Source organism: Stenella coeruleoalba, assembly GCF_951394435.1.
Source record: "Stenella coeruleoalba genome assembly, chromosome: 5".
In the NCBI taxonomy this organism is placed as follows: domain Eukaryota; kingdom Metazoa; phylum Chordata; class Mammalia; order Artiodactyla; family Delphinidae; genus Stenella; species Stenella coeruleoalba.
In genome coordinates, this window is record NC_137150.1 from 17,896,627 (window position 1) to 17,916,719 (window position 20,093).

Here is a 20,093-nt window from a genome sequence, read left to right on the forward strand (position 1 = left end):
TTTTCTACCCCCAACACCAAAATTTATATTTTCACATAAACCCCAACCTTTTCTAATACATTTTTTTCCACCTGTATTATATATCACACTGTTCGCACTTGAGGGGTGCACCCGGTGAGCCTTTTGGTTAACATTCCAACGTGGAAGTTTCACTTTCTAGCTCACCTGGGATGGCTCTATTAAAAAATCTTACTTCGTATCTTTAGATTGCTTCTTCAAGCCTAAGTACTTAGTTCCTTTAGTTAGTTCTATTAACATTAAAATTGTGTTTTTAGTGAATATATCCTGCAGCATAACTAGAATATAAAATAACTGGAAATCCCATGTACACTCTGATTTTATGCATTTAGTTTGTGACTTAAGTTTTAATTTTAGATAGATAAAGAACACTTATTTACCTTCTTTTAATGCAAAGACCTAACTATTGATTCTTATTAACTCCTGATTAGCTAGTTGGCTATAGATACAGAGCATGTTAATTTCTACAGGCACCTTTCTGAATTCAAGTAAAAGTTCTGGTAGACAAGGATTTCCTACTTAAATGTCATTGACATAATATGAATATTGAGTACAAATATTGCTCACCATTCTTGCATTCTTTAAATTATTTTACTTGGAAAATTTAAGAACCATCATTAAGTCATTAATAACATAGGTTTTCATTGAAGGAATATTTGGAACTCTGAAAATACAAATCTAATCAAATTAAATTTTGAACACATATGAGAGCCAAATATTTCAACAAAACTGCAGTTTAATTTCAGAAAATGTGTTAAAATATATATTTATACATCAATTTCTGACATATACTTAATGTGTTAGTATACACAAAATGATGCTTTCTCTTGAAACTGTATTTATGAAATGTACATTTTAATTTAAATACTCAGTATACACTGCACTTAATCTGCATGTTGCATTTATTAAATACATTAAAATCTGCAATGTAACAAAACGTTTTCTGCATACGAAATTCAAAACACCATTTTAAATGAACAAAAAGATGGCTCACTTCATTATTTTTTTTTTTTTTTTTTTTTTTTTACAACTAGTGTATAGTACACTAGCTCAGCTCCACCATACTACCTGTTCGTTCTTTTTTATTTGACATTGTTCACAGACTAGTACATATTACAATAAGAGTGCTGGATAAAAACATGAGGTACGAAAGTGGTTCAAAGATTATAGGTCATGCAGATCATGCTAGACAGCAAAGAAAATTGTGACCGAGAGAACACTAAATAAAAATACATAAAGAATGTGCATTATAAAAAAAAAAACAAACAAAAAAAAACAAAACTCCATTACACAGCTTTGCTTCTTTGGTTACAAAGTAGGTTGAACAATTTCACAGCTTTTTATTCCCACCCGAAAAAAAAGTCATACGAAATGTCAAAAAGCAGAGGAATCGTGGCAATTTCTCTATTAGAAAGTAGAAACAAATGAACAAAGTTTTCTTCATCAAAATAGCCCAATTATTTATTATATCACAATAACTGGTGACTACCTGTACAGTTGCACTATGTTCTTCATACTTACACTATACAAAATTTACATTCAAGCTGGGTCTTTACTACTGAAAATAAATACCGAAGGTAAATTGCCATTAGTGTTAGAAATATGCCAGGATTCTTTTGTTCAATTATTGCCTAAACGTTTCGTCTATTAAATGCAATCCTGCCTTTCAATTCCTTTACTGATACTTATAATTATTCAAAAAAATTAAAAAAGTTCTGTGACATTGTTCATGTACATTATGAAAATAGCAGCCCTGTAATAAATAAAACACAAATAAATGAAAACTTATGTAGGCAAATGTTACTGATATTGAAAGAAAAGTGGCTCTTTAGATGAACTGTTATTTATAATGCGATAGGAAGGCTCAGGGTAAATCCATGGATAATAGGAAACATGGGAGAGCCACCAAAGCTCTTAAAAGACCCCACTCGTGCGCACCAGGTAAAATGCTAACTTTGCTCTCTTTAATACACCCCATCTATTATTCTCCTTGTGTACTGATGACATAAACTGGACATCAACAGCACTGCATGACATCTCAAAGAGAGGAAAAGCTCTTGTAGAATGATTGTCTAATACTGAAAAGGCCAAACACACAACTGAAGCATGGCTACTTGCTTTCGTATAAAGTGGAAAGAACACCAGTGGCACACAAGGATAGATTGCTTTCAGTTTTTTTCTTAATGAGGCAAGAAAGCTTTATGCTGAGGACACATTCGGCTGCTGCGGAGGCTGCGTTGGCTGCGGAGGCTGTGCTATCACTGCTTGCTGTTGAGAAGTGCTACCAGCATTGGCCTGTTGGGCTGGGAGTTGGGATAACTGATCATTGTTTGAAAGAGATTTTAACAGTGCATTTTCTCGTTCAAGTAAAGAGTTTCTTTCAACTAATTCTTTTATTTGTTCCTTTAGAACTTCCACTTCTTCTCTTACTGCATACATCAAATGGCTTTTCACCAGATCCTGTGAAGAACAAAATTAGGAATGTCAAAAAGAGTGAAACGGAAAGGAGTTGCTATTTGGTTCTAGCCTACCTGGTGCCTTATAAACATTAGGCAGTTTTATATTTATATAGTTTTATATATTTATATTTATACTATAAATATAGTTTATTTAAACTACATTTATATAGTTTTCCTGCTCTTGCTTTTAATGTTTCTACTGTTTCTTGATTGACACTAAGGAAGATGGGGTGGAAAAAATCTAGCTCCCAACTAGGGCAGCAAGCCCAGGATTTTATTTTCAAAGTTTGGAGTGATTTCAAAAAATACCAGCTCCTTAAATTGTCAATTAATATAAGATTAGAATTTAAAAAAAGGTTTAAAATCATATATTTAGACGTCAGACGAAGAGAACAAAGGATATTAAACTGTCTGATAATAAACTAGTTATAGTACTGCTTTAAGAGATGAAGTGACCTGCAATTTCCAACTTTAAAACCTCAGGATTAAAAAACAAAATAGTTTGAGACCAATGGCCTTTATTTATAATCTATCTATGGTTTTAATAACTTGAATCAAAATATTTTAAATAATATGAGTAGAATATCTTTAAGAAAACCAAAAAATTGATAGTAATAGCAGAAATCAGAATCAGAATCAACAGAAACAAGTCTATTTATTAAAGCTGAGTAAAAGAGTCACTGTAAATAACCAAAGGATGGAAAAGATTTCCAGCTGAAGTTTTCATTTTATTAGTCTTTTGTCTCTAAATTATTTTTGATGCTGAGATATTTAGGGGATCAAATGCATGTTGATTATGTATATTCCCCAAAATGGCATGAAATGTAACATGTTCAAGTAGGGGAAATATCTATTCCACTGGTATTTATAGACTAAAAATTCTCAACATTCTAGCATTTTCAACCAAATCTCATTATCAAAAAATACACTGGTCATCTTGGTTTAAAGAAATTAGGTATTTGTTTTTTATAACTGATGAAACCCAACAATCTCTGAAATGAGAGGACTATAAATTTTTACTTACCATTGCTTGTTCTATTTTGTTGTCAATGGCTACACCACCTCCCCCAGATGCACTGGAAAAAATTAGAATATTTCATTAAATTATTCTAAAAAATGTAAGCTCCCTTCCAACTCTTAAAATAGTTGTGTTTTACTTAAAACCAAAAATAGTAATTTAAAATAGATTATTAGTCTATTCTCAGAATTTCATACTCAGAGCTCTCATTTTGAAAATGATCTCAATAAACAGATGGCTTGTAAAAATCTTTGTAGTTTCAATACTTCTAATTTGCCAATGACATATATATGCTACTTTAAAAAGTAACTCCCAATTCTATCCAGGAGTTCTCAATTCAGTGAACTTAAGATACATTTTGAATGAACAGTACCCCCTCCACATCTCTTCATTTACCAACTATATATTCTAATTGCCTTTCATGTAGAAATTCCAGTGGTTACTTATTGCATTAAATTCAGATGATGATTTTTCTACTACAGATTTTATATTTTAATGTCTGGTTTTTAAATTTTAAAAACTGGCTTGTAAAAATGATTCAGAGGGCTTTTGGGCAAGGAGTACTTGCAGGGTTGGTTAACAAGGAACTCAACATTCTGGCAGACCTGTATGCTTTGACTGTAGTTTACTAGCTGGCAAAAATCACCTACTAAGGTATGTGGTTTAGACCAATTTTTCCTAGAAATAATTGGAAATAGTCTAGCTGGTAAGTACATCCCAAGTTTAAATATCACCTTATCATTTCTGTGATAATGACACAGGAGGCTGAATAATTGTCCTCTTTGGCAGTTTATATTTTCCCATGTATGTAGTGAGGATCTATATCCTTTTCTTGGTGTTTTTGTAAACTTTAAAGAATAGTTATTAGATTTTCTTGTAAATATAAATCGGATATATTAATCTACTGTATCAATACAAAAAGAGGTCTTTAAACCACTTTTATACAAAACTTTTACTACATACTCTTCATTTAGTGTGTAGTGCTAAATTTAGGTGCTAATATATCTGAAGACTATTTTGCTTTAGATGATGTGGACCCTCAATGTTCTATCAGACTGAGCCTCAGAAATATCCTGTCTGATGTAGTGGTGCCTTTTTTTATTATAATCTAAGTAGATCTGGTTATAATCCTGGTTCTGCTACTCACTACCTATATGACCATCAGTAATCAACTATTTAACTTCCCTGGACCTCAGTTTCCTCATCTGTAAAATGAAGAGGCTGGTGTCAATGCCTCAGTGGACTTTGAACTTTTAAATCCTGAGTCAATGCGTGGAAAACACTAAGCTTGTTTATCTGTGCATTAAGCACATTAATTACAGCATACTACTTCACTTCTTGCTGCTGTTGCTAAGATGAAAAGGGGCTTCTGTATACCTAATAACTGGAAAGGATATATAGATCATTAATAAATACTTATATATGTTAGGCTTTAACTGCTTGTAGACAGCAAAGTATGGCTTCATGTAACTAAAAACTACAGAACTACATAAACTTTAATGTAAAGTTCAATTCAGACACCACATAGATAAATTCACCAAACACTGGTCATGATTTGGCAAAAAAGATAGTGATAGGCATTTAGATCAGAATTTGCCTGAGAATCCTAGATTATACTTTATTTTTTACTTCTATGTCAAGGAAAAAATGAAATAGTTTTAGTCATTTCATGACTTAAATACATTCAATTCTTTTAACACATCAGTTTTAAATAGGATATCTTAAATGCTAACTTTAACACCAGTTTTACATATTAATGAGCAAACAAAACAAAAAACCCAAATAAACCTCAAAAACCTTTAAAAAAGGTTTACTTCTTCTTCTTTTTTGATAATTAAAACAAAACCTAGTCAGTTTCCAAACCATTCCCTCAGCTAAGGAACAATAATTAGCATCCTATTCTTTGCTGATATAATAACCTCTAGTCCTGACTCAGATCTCTTTTACTGCTATGGAGGAACAGGTTTGCAAAGTATAAATGGATCATGTTGAAGATATGTTTCCCTTAAAAGGTATTACTATTCCAATTTTGTTAAACACTGTACTTTAACAGAATCAAATCAGTCACAGATACAATTACTATCACTATAGTCACCTTTGGCCACTCTGAAGGCTGTTATCAAGAATCCTACAACCTACTGCAGAGGTTCTCAAACTTTAGCATGTACCAGAGTCATCTAGATGTTTTATTAAAACACAGATTGCTGGGCTCCACCCTTCAGATTCAGTAGGTCTGGGGTCAGGCCCAGGAACCTGAATTTCTAACAAGTTTCCAGGTGATGCCAATTCTGCTGCCAGACAAATCATACTTTGAGAACCACTGGCTTAGAGATGAAAATTAGAAGAGTAATAATAAAAAAACCCTAACTACTTAAAAAATTTCTTAGCCTTGTATACAAAACCCTTTACGACCTTGACCTCAGCTTTCTATGGTCTCCTTTCCTCTCACACCCCATGTGGTATATTGTGTTATGGTCTTACATAGCTATTTGCAGTCTGTGGAACATATGTTCTCTCAGGTTTCCATGGCTTTGCAGAAACTGTTCCCTCAGCTGGAAATGCTCACAGTTCCAATTCATCTGGCTATCTTTAACTTGTTCCTTAAGATGCTCAGTGCCACCTCTTCTGCAACACCTTCTGATTTCCTAAGGTAGAACCAAATATTCCATCCCTTTTGTGGCCCACTAAAATCATCACAAACTTTTTATAGTGCATAACCAGGAAATTCTGGCTCCTCCATGTAATCACTGTGAATTCTAGGAAATTATTTTACCTTTCTAGACCTCATTTTATTTTTTTTAACCTAAAATAAGGATTATATACCCCAATCCACAAGACTCCTGTGAGGATTAAGTGAGTCTAAATAATACTACCACTGTTAACTCTATTAGACTGAGCTCCTTGAGGGAGGTGGCTTATCTTCTTCACCTCTGTGAAGAAGTGAACAGTGCTTGGCACATAGGAGCTCAAATGCATACTGAAAGAGTCAATATGATAGTAATTGGATTAGAAACAATTACTGGTTCATGTTAGGAAGCCATTACATTTTTCTGAGTTTGAATAAATCAGTAGCTCTCCATGTGTGGTCCCTGGACCAGGAGCCATCATCAGCATCATCTGGGTACCTGTTAGAAATGTAAATATTCAGGTCCACTCAGACCTACTGAATTAGATACTTTTGAGGTGGGACCCAAGAAATCTATTTTAATAACTCCTCCAGGTGATTTGAAAGAAACTAAAGTTTGAGAACCACTGCCTTAAATAGCCTGATTTTTAATAAAGATACCAATATGGTAGTTTTAAATATAACCAAATAAGAGTGTATTCTATTTCAAGATCCCAGAACATGGTTTAAGAATATTGTTTCAATGAGGGAACCAAATTTTCCGTTGTGTTCAAAGTCAACATAGTGGTTTGGGCTTTATGCTCTTTTAAAATGAGAATGATCAGCTGAAGCAGAATGAATAATTTCCTTTCATTTGTTTCCCTGACCTAATGTTATAGTATTAGGCCTTGTTTTCTTTCTTATTATTGTATTCACCACGCTATAACCAGTTTCTGAACTTAAGTTCCTTAAGGGAAGGCTTCCTAAGACTTTGTAACTATTCTGTTAAACTACAGAGTGCTATATAAAAAGGGATAATTCTGTTACTATGGGTCTCTCTTTTAGAATAAAATCGTAACTGGATTAGCATTTACTAGATGAATAAAAAACTGTGGGTATGGAGGGAACGGACAGAAATACAGAACTATGGGAAAAAAAGAATGACTAAATGACTTTTTATATAATGAATTTTCATTTACCGGAACTGCGGCTCCCAAAAGAACCAAATGAGCTTGAATTTAGTGTTTAAATAAAGTAAATTACAATCACATTCATAAGAAAAGTAAACCTTAAAAGTATCAATGGCACACCAAGCTAGATTGGATTTCCATGCTGTTCATCTTTTAGTTCATCCCAACTGGCTCCCCACCACAGCTTTTCTTCCCAGGCCTGCTTGCTCTTATCACAATAGATTACTTGCAACCTCACTGAGAAGACAAGAGGCCAGATAGGAACCTCTGCTGCGGCATCACAAGTTTCTTACATTTGCAGCCGCCTTTTTTTTTTTTTTTTTTTTTTTTTTGCAGTACGCGGGCCTCTCACTGTTGTGGCCTCTCCCGTTGTGGAGCACAGGCTTCGGATGAGCAGGCTCAGCGGCCATGGCTTACGGGCCCAGCCGCTCCGCGGCATGTGGGATCTTCCCGGACCAGGGCACGAACTCGTGTCCCCTGCATCGGCAGGCGGACTCTCAACCACTGCGCCACCAGGGAAGCCCGCATCCTTCTTAATAGGCTAACTGTTTCATCCATGCTCTCAGCTCAGTGACTCTGCAAATCATCCCGTCTTGCCTCTCTAAAAATTAAAACCAGTGACACAGTTAGGCTAACTTGATCTCACATTTAAGAAAATTTTTTTATGAGAAATCAACTTTTTTCTTTATTAATGTGGACAGAGACATCATGGCTACTGTTTAAGAAAAAAATAGTGCAAATTTCTTCTCTATTACATTTTGGCTACGCTGTTTCTTCTCCTTTCTCAATACAAATGCTTATTTAAAATTTTTTTAAAAAATTTATTTATTGGCCACAACCACACAGCATGTGGGATCTTAGTTCCCTGACCAGGGATCCAACCTGTGCCCCCTGCAGTGGAAGCACTGAGTCTTAACCACTGGACCGCCAGGGAAATCCCACAAATGCTTATTAACAAAGCAACAGGGTAGAGGAAAAGAACACAAATGACTGCCCACTTCATGGCAGCACACGCTGTTTAAGTGAGTCCTTACTACAAGCCTGAGCAACACTCTCACTTTACAGCTGAGGAAACTGAAGCCAAGTAAGTTATTCAGACACAACCCTAGGGAGAGGATTAAAACCTAACCTAATTAATGTCAAAACATATGCTTTTCCTATCATAACAGTCAGATTGTGAAACGAAGAAAGCAACTATCTATAATGACCTAAAAGAAATCCAGCGTTGTGTACATTGTGAAAAGTGCTTTAACCAAGTACCACATGTTAGTTGTCAAACCATAACTGTGGATCCAAAGATTAAACTATGTCCATAATATGCCATTTATCTTATCTAGCATATTCCTAGGAGAGGTTCAGCTCTGAAAACAAGGGAGGTCACTTCTTAGAAAAGGGACTTGCTCAGTGATCTTTAGACAGCCAGTATAGTTCACCTATTTGCTAAGGACTAAAACGTTCTTTTGGTTTGTTAGAAAGATGAAGATATCTTAAGATTATATGGATCTATATGCAGAATATTATAAAAAAAATTTACCTTGGTTTACTCCAAGACCCTCCTAACTTTCTCTGTTGAATCACAACACAATTAAAAATCCACTACAGGAATTCCCCAAATTACAAAATAAAATGTTTTGTGATGAGAACTTATTTGAGTTGGCAAATCTCGTATATCAATACTTATGTTAAAGCCCCCTTACCCAAACCAGGTAAAATCAATTCTTCTTAAACTTACAAGTTGAAGCTACAATCTTTCTTGGAGGCCAGTCCTCAGGAATCAGGTACTGTTTCCAGTAAATCACCTACAACCTTAATCCCCTTGCCCCACTGCAATAAGCTCTATAACATCATTAGTGCTAAAAATGCTTTAATTCTAATCTGGGCAACATTTTGCCTCTTCTCTAAGAAAGGTATGTTTTGCTTTTTAGAAAGAAACTGTTAAGTCACTGATTGCAAAAAAATAAATCTAATGAATCTACAGCTCAGCAAGCCTATCAAGGTTAAAAAGAAAAAAGCCCATCACCCTTCTGTAAGACGAATTTAAAGAACATTTACACTCTAACACAATTTAAGGGCAAATAACAATCCTCCTTCCAAAAAAGAGCCTAAATAGATAAAATTCATGTAGACAATCTCTGGCCAAATGCAAACCTCTGTGGTTAAGAATAAAACTATTAGACAAAGTTAACAGTAAATTAAGCTAAGAACTCAAAACTGCACATATTCTAATTATTAACCATAAGTTCTACCAATGTAAAAACAACCTGTTTAATTTCATGATTTAAAAAACTCACAAAAAGGCCCCATGGAGATTTTTATTATCAGTAACACAAAATAAGTGATTTTTGTGGATGATAAAAGCTATTATTCATGCTAAACAAGCAGAGAAAATGGCTACTCACAAAACTAAATGTTATTATTTTCTCAAGTAACCAATCTTACTGTGAAAAAAAGCTTTTACCAAGGAACTACTAAAAACTGAGCTAAAGGGCTTCCCTGGTGGCGCAGTGGTTGAGAGTCCGCCTGCCGATGCAGGGGACACGGGTTCGTGCCCTGGTCCGGGAAGATCCCACATGCCACGGATCGGCTAGGCCCATGAGCCATGGCCGCTGAGCCTGCGCGTCCGGAGCGTGTGCTCCGCAACAGGAGAGGCCACAACAGTGAGAGGCCCGCGTACCGCAAAAACAAACAAAAAAACCCCAAAAAAACAAAAAACTGAGCTAAATACTTATATGAAGATTGATATTTGTTTTTATCATCTATAAAATCTTTGCTCACCAATGCCCTCAGCATATTTCACATTCTTTTAATTAATTTCAGGTCAAAATCCTGACCAGAAAAGAATATTTAAAAAGAGGAAAAAAGGATTATACCTGTGGATTATACCAATGTCAATTTCCTGGCTTCAGGTATTATACTATAGCCATGCAAGATGTTATCACTGGGGGAGAACTGGGTAAAGGGGTACCTGAGACCTCCCTGCACTTTTTTTTTTTGCAACTTATTAATCTATAATTACTCAAAATAAAAGTTTTTAAAAATATACATATACATGGTAAAGAATAAATTCAGAGAGTATACACAAAAAAGTATACCATCAATACAAAGTTCCCCTCCTACCTCAGACCCCCTTTGTCCAGAGTCAACCATAACATCTGTATTAATGACCTTAAAAAGGCCTATTTAGGAAGAATTTCTTTACTATTTTGGAGAGGAGTAGGAGAGGACTTTCTAACTATATGCCTCAAAATATAGTTTTTTTAAAGCTTCTTTAATAATTTCCCTAAAATATAAAGTACTTCTAGGAATCTGTAAGACAAGAAGCCCAAATAGAAACATGGGTAGAATTCACACGAACATTCACAAGACATGAAAAAATACTCAACATCTCATTCATAATAAAAATAGAGATTAAAACTATAATGTGATATTATTTCCCTAACAGACTGGCAAATATACTAAAATATAATACACAGTCAGTGAGGCTGTGGGAAAATGGGCCTTCTCTTACAGTGCTGGTACAAAGTGGTATAATGGTATAACCCGTATAGAGAGCAATTTGGTTATATCTAATAAATTTTATACACAACACACTCTTTGAGCCAGCAATCCTACAAGTTTCCTATGTATGCAAAAATACATGTATATAGTTTCCTATGTATACATTTCCTATGTATGCAAAAATATCTATAGTAATTTATCCTATAGATATTTTTGCATACATAGGAAATAATGTATTTACAAAACTACTCATTACAATACTTTATAACAGCAGGCTTTTGATTAGCAATAGGGAAGGGGTTAAATAAATCACAGTATAGTCATCCATTCAATTTAATATTAGCCATTTATTAAAAAAAACCACAAGGATGCTTTTCTGTGTACTGAGATGGAAGCAATGTATCTTGAAGATCCTTAAAGGTAAAGGTACAGATGTGTGTATATTATCATTCGTGTGAAGAGGGAGATAATACACATTGTATTTGCTTGTGTATACAATAAAGAGACTAGAAGGACACACACACACTAAGAAAGTGCTTATCTGTTTAGGTAAGTGCTTATCTGGAAGGCAGGCAGAAGGGGAACAGGGATAGAAGACTACTTTCTCTACACTGTGAAGAATACTGAAAAACACATTCCAAAATGAAAATGACTCATGAAGGAGTTATTTCCCTGTACAGTGTGAATTCAAGACATGAACAAATGGCAGACAGGAAACAAGAAAGGAAAAAAGGGAAGAGGACCAACAGCTCCACTTGTATTTGGAACTATTTCCTTCTGAAAGATTAGGTACTATGTTTAACATACAAAAAAACAATCAATATAAATAACATTTCTGATTTGTAAAATTTACTTCCTTGGCTTAGGGTGAATTAAAATCACTTAAAAATATAGTATAAATAATGTTTATAACTCCCAGTATATTGTTATTTTTGTTCAAAGTGATGCTAGTAAGTAAATAGTAAAAGTCTCTCCAATAAATATCTAAGATACAATAGGCTACATAACCTTACACAATGTTGCATTAAAAATGAATTCCAAAGAAGGTACAGATAAGATTAATACTAACTTTACCTTCTTCTTCCAGATCTCTTTACACTTCAAAGTTATGATATTTTGGCAGAATTATTTTAGTATTTGGTAGTAAAATTCTGATATAATTATTATTATTTTTTTTCTTGAAGAGCTACTCCAAAGAAACAACTTAAAAACTAGCCAAACTAAACATTTTTTTCTGTTAAAACAGTCAAGATGGAAGATGTAAAAATTTAGTCTGGAAAGACTGGAGACTTATACAAAAGTAAAATAGCAGCAATTTTACCACTACAGGCCAAACAGTCCAATAAACTAAGGAAGTTTGTTTAATACTCTATTATCTCAAGTTAAATACTTAAATGGAATAAGAACATGGAATCATATCTACTTAAGATAAATGAGCTTATACACTAGTTAGTTATTTCTTATTAGGCTAACATTAGACAAGGTTTGACACAATGAAAGTTATTTCCTTCTTCTGAGTCAGACTGCAAAAGAAAACGGTGTGAGAAAGGGGTAGGAGGAGGGTGGCATTTTCCCCAATGTTGGAGTGCTTACATTTAGAGCAGACTCTCTTGAAAGAGATTTCATTTTACTGTTTACATAGCAGCAACAGGTAATTTGATGATATCATAATTAGGGGGAGTGAAGGATACATAAGCAAGGGGCTTAAGTCCAAATTAAAAATTTGACACTATAGTCTTGGCTACTTTAATTTACTTCCTGGAGACTGGGAAAACAGTATTATGATTGACAATTATCTAGACTGAGATGTACACTGGTACCTGAGATTAAAAAAAAAGGAGAGGGATTAGAAAGGAATTTTGCTAACTGATGTCTAGTTCAGAATAACTGACGAAAACCTAAATAACATAGTTATACTGAAAAGTAATATAGTGGATGTATTGATAGTTTCATATATTCATTCTAGATATTCTAAAACCACTCCTTTAGTCTGCTGGGATAGAAGCTGATGGTTAACCAACTTCTAAAAACATCAGAATTTATGGGACCTCCCTGATTGTACAGTGGTTAAGACTCCACCCTTTCAATGCAGGGGGCGAGAACTCACATGCCACGTGGCACAGCCATAAAATAAAATTAAAAATAAATAAATAAAAACATCAGAATTTAGTGATTAAAGTACTGTATACTTTAGTAAAAGATCTATGGTTTTCAATACTGATTTTAAGGACTATCTGTCCTACAAAGTACAAAAGTTTAATAAAAGAGAAAAATTCAATGAAAATCCTTAATGTGAATGAAGACATTAAAAACACATGAGTTCAAATTTCTCCAGCTGTGTTAGGAAAAGGATAAAGATTAAGAAAAAGCCTTCCAGGGAAAGGACTATGTTTAACAGCCATTTTGTAGTTAAGATCAGTTGTCCTTTAAAAGGTTAACAATATAGTATTCTTTCCCTTTGACTATGAGGAAATCACAGCACTTTCCCCACCTAAGGAAATGTTCATGGTGTAAGTATATGAAAATGAACAAAACTGGAGAAAGAACATAATAAAAAAGAATGTCAAAGGACACCAAGGGGGGAAAGCAGCAGGGGGTGGTGGTGGTGGTGGGATGAATTGGGCGACTGGGATTGACATGTATACACTGATGTGTATAAAATGGATGACTAATAAGAACCTGCTGTATAAAAAAATAAGTAAAATAAAATTCAAAAAGAAAAAAAAAGAATGTCAAGGGAAATAAAAACAAAAACGTAAAGCTCTTAAGATTTGCATTTCATTTCAGAGACCAACAAGCACTGAATAAATTTTCACTTGGCAGTGGGCCTATTATAAAAACAACCTACGTAGCTAAATTCATCTAACATTTCTAAAGTAACTCAGAATTCTTCAGCAATTACATACAAATGGGGCAAAGGGGGGAAAAATCAGGAACTAGTTTAGTATAAATTTCTAATGCTAACCTTTACATTATCCCACCCCACTTCCTCCCAGTTCCAAATGCCTGCTCAACTTTTGAACTGGATAGCCTAAACTCCTTTAAGACCCTCCATGGTTTACTTTTACTCTCCTTGTTCATACTGTTTCTCACTCTCTAAGTACTGTAGAAACTCTACCATTCTTTTATAGATTTCAGCTCAAATACTTTCTCTTCTGTAAAGGCTTCTCTAACCCTTCCAGAAGTAGTATAGTAAGCCATGTTCCACACTACACTTACGGCACTAACCACACAGGCTATGTTTTAACGGTTGCATCTATCTCCTACCAGACAAAGCTCTACTGGCCGTACAAACATCTATCATGAGGCTGGCAGCCATTTAATAAAGAATGCCACAGATACTTGGACTCAAAAACTGTATACTTGGAATCTGAGTCCTAAATATATCACTCGCTACTCTGGGGCCCCTTTTTTAAAAAAATTTTTTTTTTAGCTATAACATGAGGTAGCTGTATTAGATCAAAGCCACTTCCTACACTTAATGGCAAAACTGACTTTTTCCAAGCACTCCTTGGTATTTAATAAACATGGGTAATGCTATTATTTTAACTAAACTCAATAAATAATTGGGGAAACATTCCTTAATCTCATTCTTCATTTTCAGTCTGAAACTACACTTGCCATATGTTCTTGCTGCCTAATATTAACATCTAATCCATATACCGAGGTAATCCAAATTCCTTTGGAGGTAACAGGTCATAAATCCTAAACAAACTTTTGCTTCTTATTTCATAATAGCCAAATCTCAGTAACATTTACCTTTCTAGGTGACACTTTTGTTAAAAAAAAAAGTTCCAATCTGTCGCCTCTGCACATGCCCAATACTCAACAAATACTGGGTGGAAGAACATGAAGTTAGATAGTGTCCACCAGTGGGAAGATCACTAGATGTGGAATTAGCAAATACACATTGCAACTTGGCCTCACCTCAGATTTGCTGTGTCCGGAGGTAAGTTATTCTCATTGGGCTTTTTTTCTTTCATCATTAGTTTTAGAGACTTTTTATGAAACTTACTGTAACCAAATGTGGTGTTTTGTGTATGTGTGTGTGTGTGGGGGGCAGGGTTAGTGAGAAGGAAGGATAGTAACACTCAAGACAGGTCTTAAAAAAGTTACCTAAGCAAGCAAAGGGGAATAAGGGATAGCAGGACACTGCCAAATGCTTGGTCACAGGGATTAAGCAAGGGAAAATGAAAGTTTTTATAACTGAAGCACAGAGAGTCTGTGAGAAATCAGAGGGATGATAAATGAAAGAGACTCATCTATAACAAAGAAAATGCCAAGGATGACTGCAATTTTTAGCATGGAGCAACTAAGGAATGGGGAAATAGTTAACGTGTCACAGGAAGATGGTTAGATTTTTTTGAGGGATGGGGAGTGAGTGGCAGAGAAACCTGAGATGAAAATGAGAAATTTGAAGTTACATTTGGGACTTTTGAATTTTGAGACATCTGGGATATAGATCATGGTGGAGAAATAAAGAAAGAAGGTTGAGAAATAAGGAAAGGTTGCTAGAAATAGGCATCTAGAACTCTAGAGTAATCTCTGGTGACGAGTCTAGATTTGAGAGTTATCAGAATGTGGTAGGTAGCTCAAATTGTGAGAGATGAGTTTGGTTAAACAGTGAAGACAAATAAGGGCCAAAGCACTGGAGGAGACTAGCAGGTAAAGAGTTGTAGAAGATGGGATGGGAAGAAACTGCCCTTCTTGAGAAAGCTAATTATTTCTTTTGCTGAATGGCCTCACATTTGCCTCTTCTTTCTCAAGCATTCCACGTACTATTTTTTTCCAACTCAGGAGGTATTCTTGAACAAATCCTCTCAATCCCATTTCCACGATGAGGCCTAACCAAATGAGTCAAAATGAGACTATCCCCTTGAATATTAAATGCCAAATACCAGTGAAGAGCACAGAGATAATTTTTCCTCGTGTTATAGCTAATCTCTTCATTTATGTCCATTTCTTGAAGATGCAGAGATATTATTTAAAATAGCTTTACAGAAAAAACATAATTCTATGGACAATATATTTGACAAAGCAAAATTAGCCACTAGAGTTATCTGACTAAAACCCAGCTTTTGTTCCTAGGTTAATAATTAATCTTTCTTTGCCACCTTATGTCCCTTCCTAATCTGTCCCCAAAGTCCCCCAAAGGATAGTAATAAATGAAAATGGAGGTTATCAAGGAACTGTTTCAAAATAGGGATAAACCCAGAAGAATAAAAGTATCATGAGGTTTTTTAAAGAGATAGTTGCTTCATTAAGGGACAGCACCAAAGCACGGTCATTACCCTTCAATAAAATGAAGAGAATAGGGACTTCCCTGGTGGTTCAGTGGTAAAGAATCCGCCTTCCAATGTAGGGGACTCGGGTTCGATCCCTGGTCAGGGAACTAAGATCCCACATGCCATGGGGCAACTAGGCCTGCGTACACGCCACAACTGGAGAGAAGAACTAGAGAGAAGCCCACATGCCACAGTGAAAGATCCTGCATGCCGCAACTAAGACCCTATGCAGCCAAAAATAAAAAATAAATAAAATATTTTTTAAAAAATGAAGAGAATATTCTAACAGGGAAAAAGTCTGGTCTATTTTACTTTTAATAAATCAATGAATGTTTTGCATTTGCGATGTTTTAAAAATTTAGGTCGGTTTGGGTTTGAGCAAAGAATTAAATTGCTGATCTTCAACAAATACAAGAAAAGTACTGTGAAGAAATGCCCTAAAGAGTTAAAACTGTCTAGGTTATCACTTTACTACCACTTGGCCTAACTCTCTTTTGCTCTCCACTTCACTGTGGGGGTGAGACAGCTTACCTCTCAGCAGCTGCCGAAACAAAACGCTGAATTCTCAAAGAGTAATAAAGTGGTTTAAGAATACAGGCTTTAGAATTAGACAAGCTGGTTTTAAAATCCCAACTCCACTACTTACTAATGAGGTGATCCTACCAAGTTAACATACTGAAACCAGTTTCCTCATCTGTAAAATGGGGTCATGGTTGTACTCCCTTAAAGGATTACTGTGAGGATTATATGAGACTTTTTACAATAGTAGACACTTAAAAAATTTTTGTTCCTTCAATTGTTTGGATCAATTTGGATTTTGACACTATATAAGGTCTACTATTCCAGTGTATCTTGGATTACAAATGAAGCAGTGACGTACAAATAAAAATTATGATTAGTATTAGGAAACAACCTTTGTATTTATGTCTCACCCAAATAAAGAAATAATCCTAGTTATGCTTTAAATTTACTTGATTTCTTTGTACTCAATCAAATGTTAAAGGTTCAATGCAGTCACAAAATATATGCTAATAAAAATTGACTTGAGATTTAAACTTACATCGATATTTATTAAGCACAGCATTATGTGGATTGAACATTAGTAAAATTCTTATTGATCCTCGATAGAATCTCAAAATTTCATTGTTCAGAATATAAATAATCTTAACTTACTGGGGGAAATTTTTCCAAAGGCCACTGAGATATAACTGAATTGGTTTAATTCAACATAAAACTTCCAAAAAACTGTTTAACTAAAACTATCTCATGCCTTTCTTTAGTGTTACATGACATTACAACAATAAATATTACTAAAAACAACTCATAGGAGAGAGATAAAGTGTTGTTTTGCTTCTAAACCACATTTACTCTAGTTGAGAATCACTGCTTTAGAATTACCTAAGTCAAAAAGGAATTCTGGTATAGGACAATAAAGAAAAGTATAAAGTAGCAGTTATTATAAAATCTAAAGGGTTATAAGGTTTTTTTACTCAAGGAGAACTATACTCAGATATGTACATTTTCAGTGGCAAAAAGTTTTTAACAGCTAACTACTTTTTCTTACTTCTTTCTTTATTTTTTTTTTGGCTGCTCGGCTTGAGGGATCTTAGTTCCCTAACCAGGGATTGAACCCGGGCCCCCCCGGCAGTGAAAGCACCAAGTCCTAACTACCGGACCACCAAGGAATTCCCTACTTCTTCTCATTTCAATCTAGATCCACATCCTGGAATTATTCCAGGCAATAACAATTCTGTAAGATAGACGTGGTTAATGGCAGAACTTTACAATAGTTTGTAGGCATCAATTTATGTAAAAAATTTATGATGATTTCTAGACTTACATCATGACTTGAAATTTGTTAAATCAATTTAGATTCTAGAGATAAGAATGAAATGAAATGGGATGCTTTACCAACATAATCTTTGCTCTCTTCATTTCTTGCTGGTAGGCCCCATCCCTCTGACTCTTCCATAAATAATTCTGTTTTTGTTGTTTTCACTGAATGTTCTTCTCCCTTGAATTAAACCTTAAAGGCAGGAATTGTGTCCATCTCAAGGGTCTACTTATTGCAACACTCTGCATATAATTGATACTGAACATTTAATTGAAGAAAAAGATGGAATAAAACATACAGTATTTAATATATTATCTAATTATATTTTGTAAATTCAACATGAACTTATGTCAAGTTGAGCTTACTGTGCCAGGAAAAAGAGTTCAGAAATTAACCGGCTACTTAAAGTATTAGAAACTAATTAAGGGTATCACTGGAACACAGTGAAAATGGGAAGACCTCCTGAGAATTTGTTTTTTTCCTCTCCCTGACAAACTCAGCTTAAATAAAAAGCCAATAAACCTTTTTATGATGAAAGCATCTGATTGACTGTTTCTCACTGAGAAGGAAGAAAGTATATAACATTTTTTTATATAATATAGGCAACTGAAGTAAGTAGAGAAACTGTCTAAGTTTGAGGAAAAGAAAAGTCAGAGCTCTATGGATTTTCAGGTTACTTCTGACAAAATTATGCCACTGAAACTTAGCAGTTCCATGTATGGAACATGGTGATGACAAAGTCATAGTAGACTTTGTGGAAAATAAAGCGGACTTTAAAAACTCAATGATCTTTTGGATAAAAATCTTGACAAACGTCTTTTTACATTAGAATCATGGATTCAGGGGAAAATCTTTTTGTAAATCTAGTGAAGGCTTAATTATATAATCACACTTCATAAATATCCATCTATGGGGTATTCCCCAATATCATTCTCTATAGACAGACAGAACTGAATCTAGGGAAAAAGTAAAAGAAACCAACAGCTATCCTGAAAGTGGAAAGAGGAGACCAAAGACTTGCCGGTTTGGTCAAGTCAGAGAAAGAAGACAACTCAAACTGTCATGCCTTTGAGTATGTGTCATGAACAAGTAAAAGTTCTAAGTGAACTAGATCCAGGATTCTGAAGAAATTCAGAAGTACTTCACTCTTTTTACACTGGTGGATCAAAGCACATATAAAGGAGTCCCATGAAACTCTTACATCATCACTAGAATCAATAATTTCGAAGAGGGGAAACATCCTTGCGATCTCTAAGATGTTAAGCAATGTCTCCTTACCCATTTTGAAAAAGAGCTTTAGAACTAAAACCGATGACTTAAGGCCATGAACTAGAACCCATATTCTTGATTATAGCAGATATGAAAACTAACAGAATAACTAGAGAATATGCTCGGTTCAGTGTTTCCATAGACTGTACTGCAGCTTACATTTTTACATGAACCTAATCTCTTTCCTAAATCTTTAAGTGATGGCAAGATATTTTTCTGCTTCACATTTTAGATTCTCTGCTGTACAGGAAGGGTTTATAAAAGGTTTAAACATGAAATGGAAAAAGAAAGAAGACCAGGATGCTAAGATAAACATCACTGGAGGTGTTCAAAGGCTAGATGAAAACTTGGAAGGTGTGTTGCAGACATGATTCAAGTATGAGACAAGTGGTTGGAATAAATGACCATTAAATTCCCCTCCAACTCAGATTTATAATTCTAGACTCAGAGGATAAACTCGGAGGTGGTATCAAATAAAAGGGCTTTGGCTCTGGAGTCATACCCAGGTTTGAATCCCAACTCCATCATTTTTACGATATGACCTCACACAAGTTATTTAGCCTCTTCAAAGGATAATAATAGGACCAGATGCTAGGATTCAGTGAGATAACACATGAATGTCTGGCACATGGTAAGCACTTAATACGTTAACTATGTAATCTGTATTAGTTAGGTATAGCGGCCTAAATCTGAATGTCATAAAATACTCAAAGAATATTGACTTAGGAGTTAGGTGACTTACTTTTTACAGCTGACTCTTGCTTTTTAAGGAATACACTATCAAATAAACATAATCCCAGAGTTTACAATTTAATGAAAGAGACAGACAAGTCAGAGATGTGATAAATGCTCAGACAGGGCAAGATTATAGAGGGTGTTTTGGGAGCATATAATCAAGATCTAGGGTCAAGGAAAAA

The 20,093-nt window shown here is 34.7% G+C and overlaps 1 protein-coding gene across 1 annotated transcript in view; it reads right to left on the minus strand.

The window, feature by feature from the left end:
- Positions 1-725: 725 nt before the first annotated feature.
- Positions 726-20,093, minus strand: part of TSC22D2 (TSC22 domain family member 2) — a 51,040-nt gene continuing 31,672 nt past the window's right edge. Inside the window, exons 2-3 of the mRNA XM_079921195.1 lie at positions 3,502-3,553; positions 726-2,478 (exon numbers count right to left, since the gene is read on the minus strand). Coding sequence (XP_079777321.1) covers positions 2,218-2,478; positions 3,502-3,553 — 313 coding nt within the window. The 3' untranslated portion in view covers positions 726-2,217. The remainder of the gene's footprint in view (positions 2,479-3,501; positions 3,554-20,093) is intronic.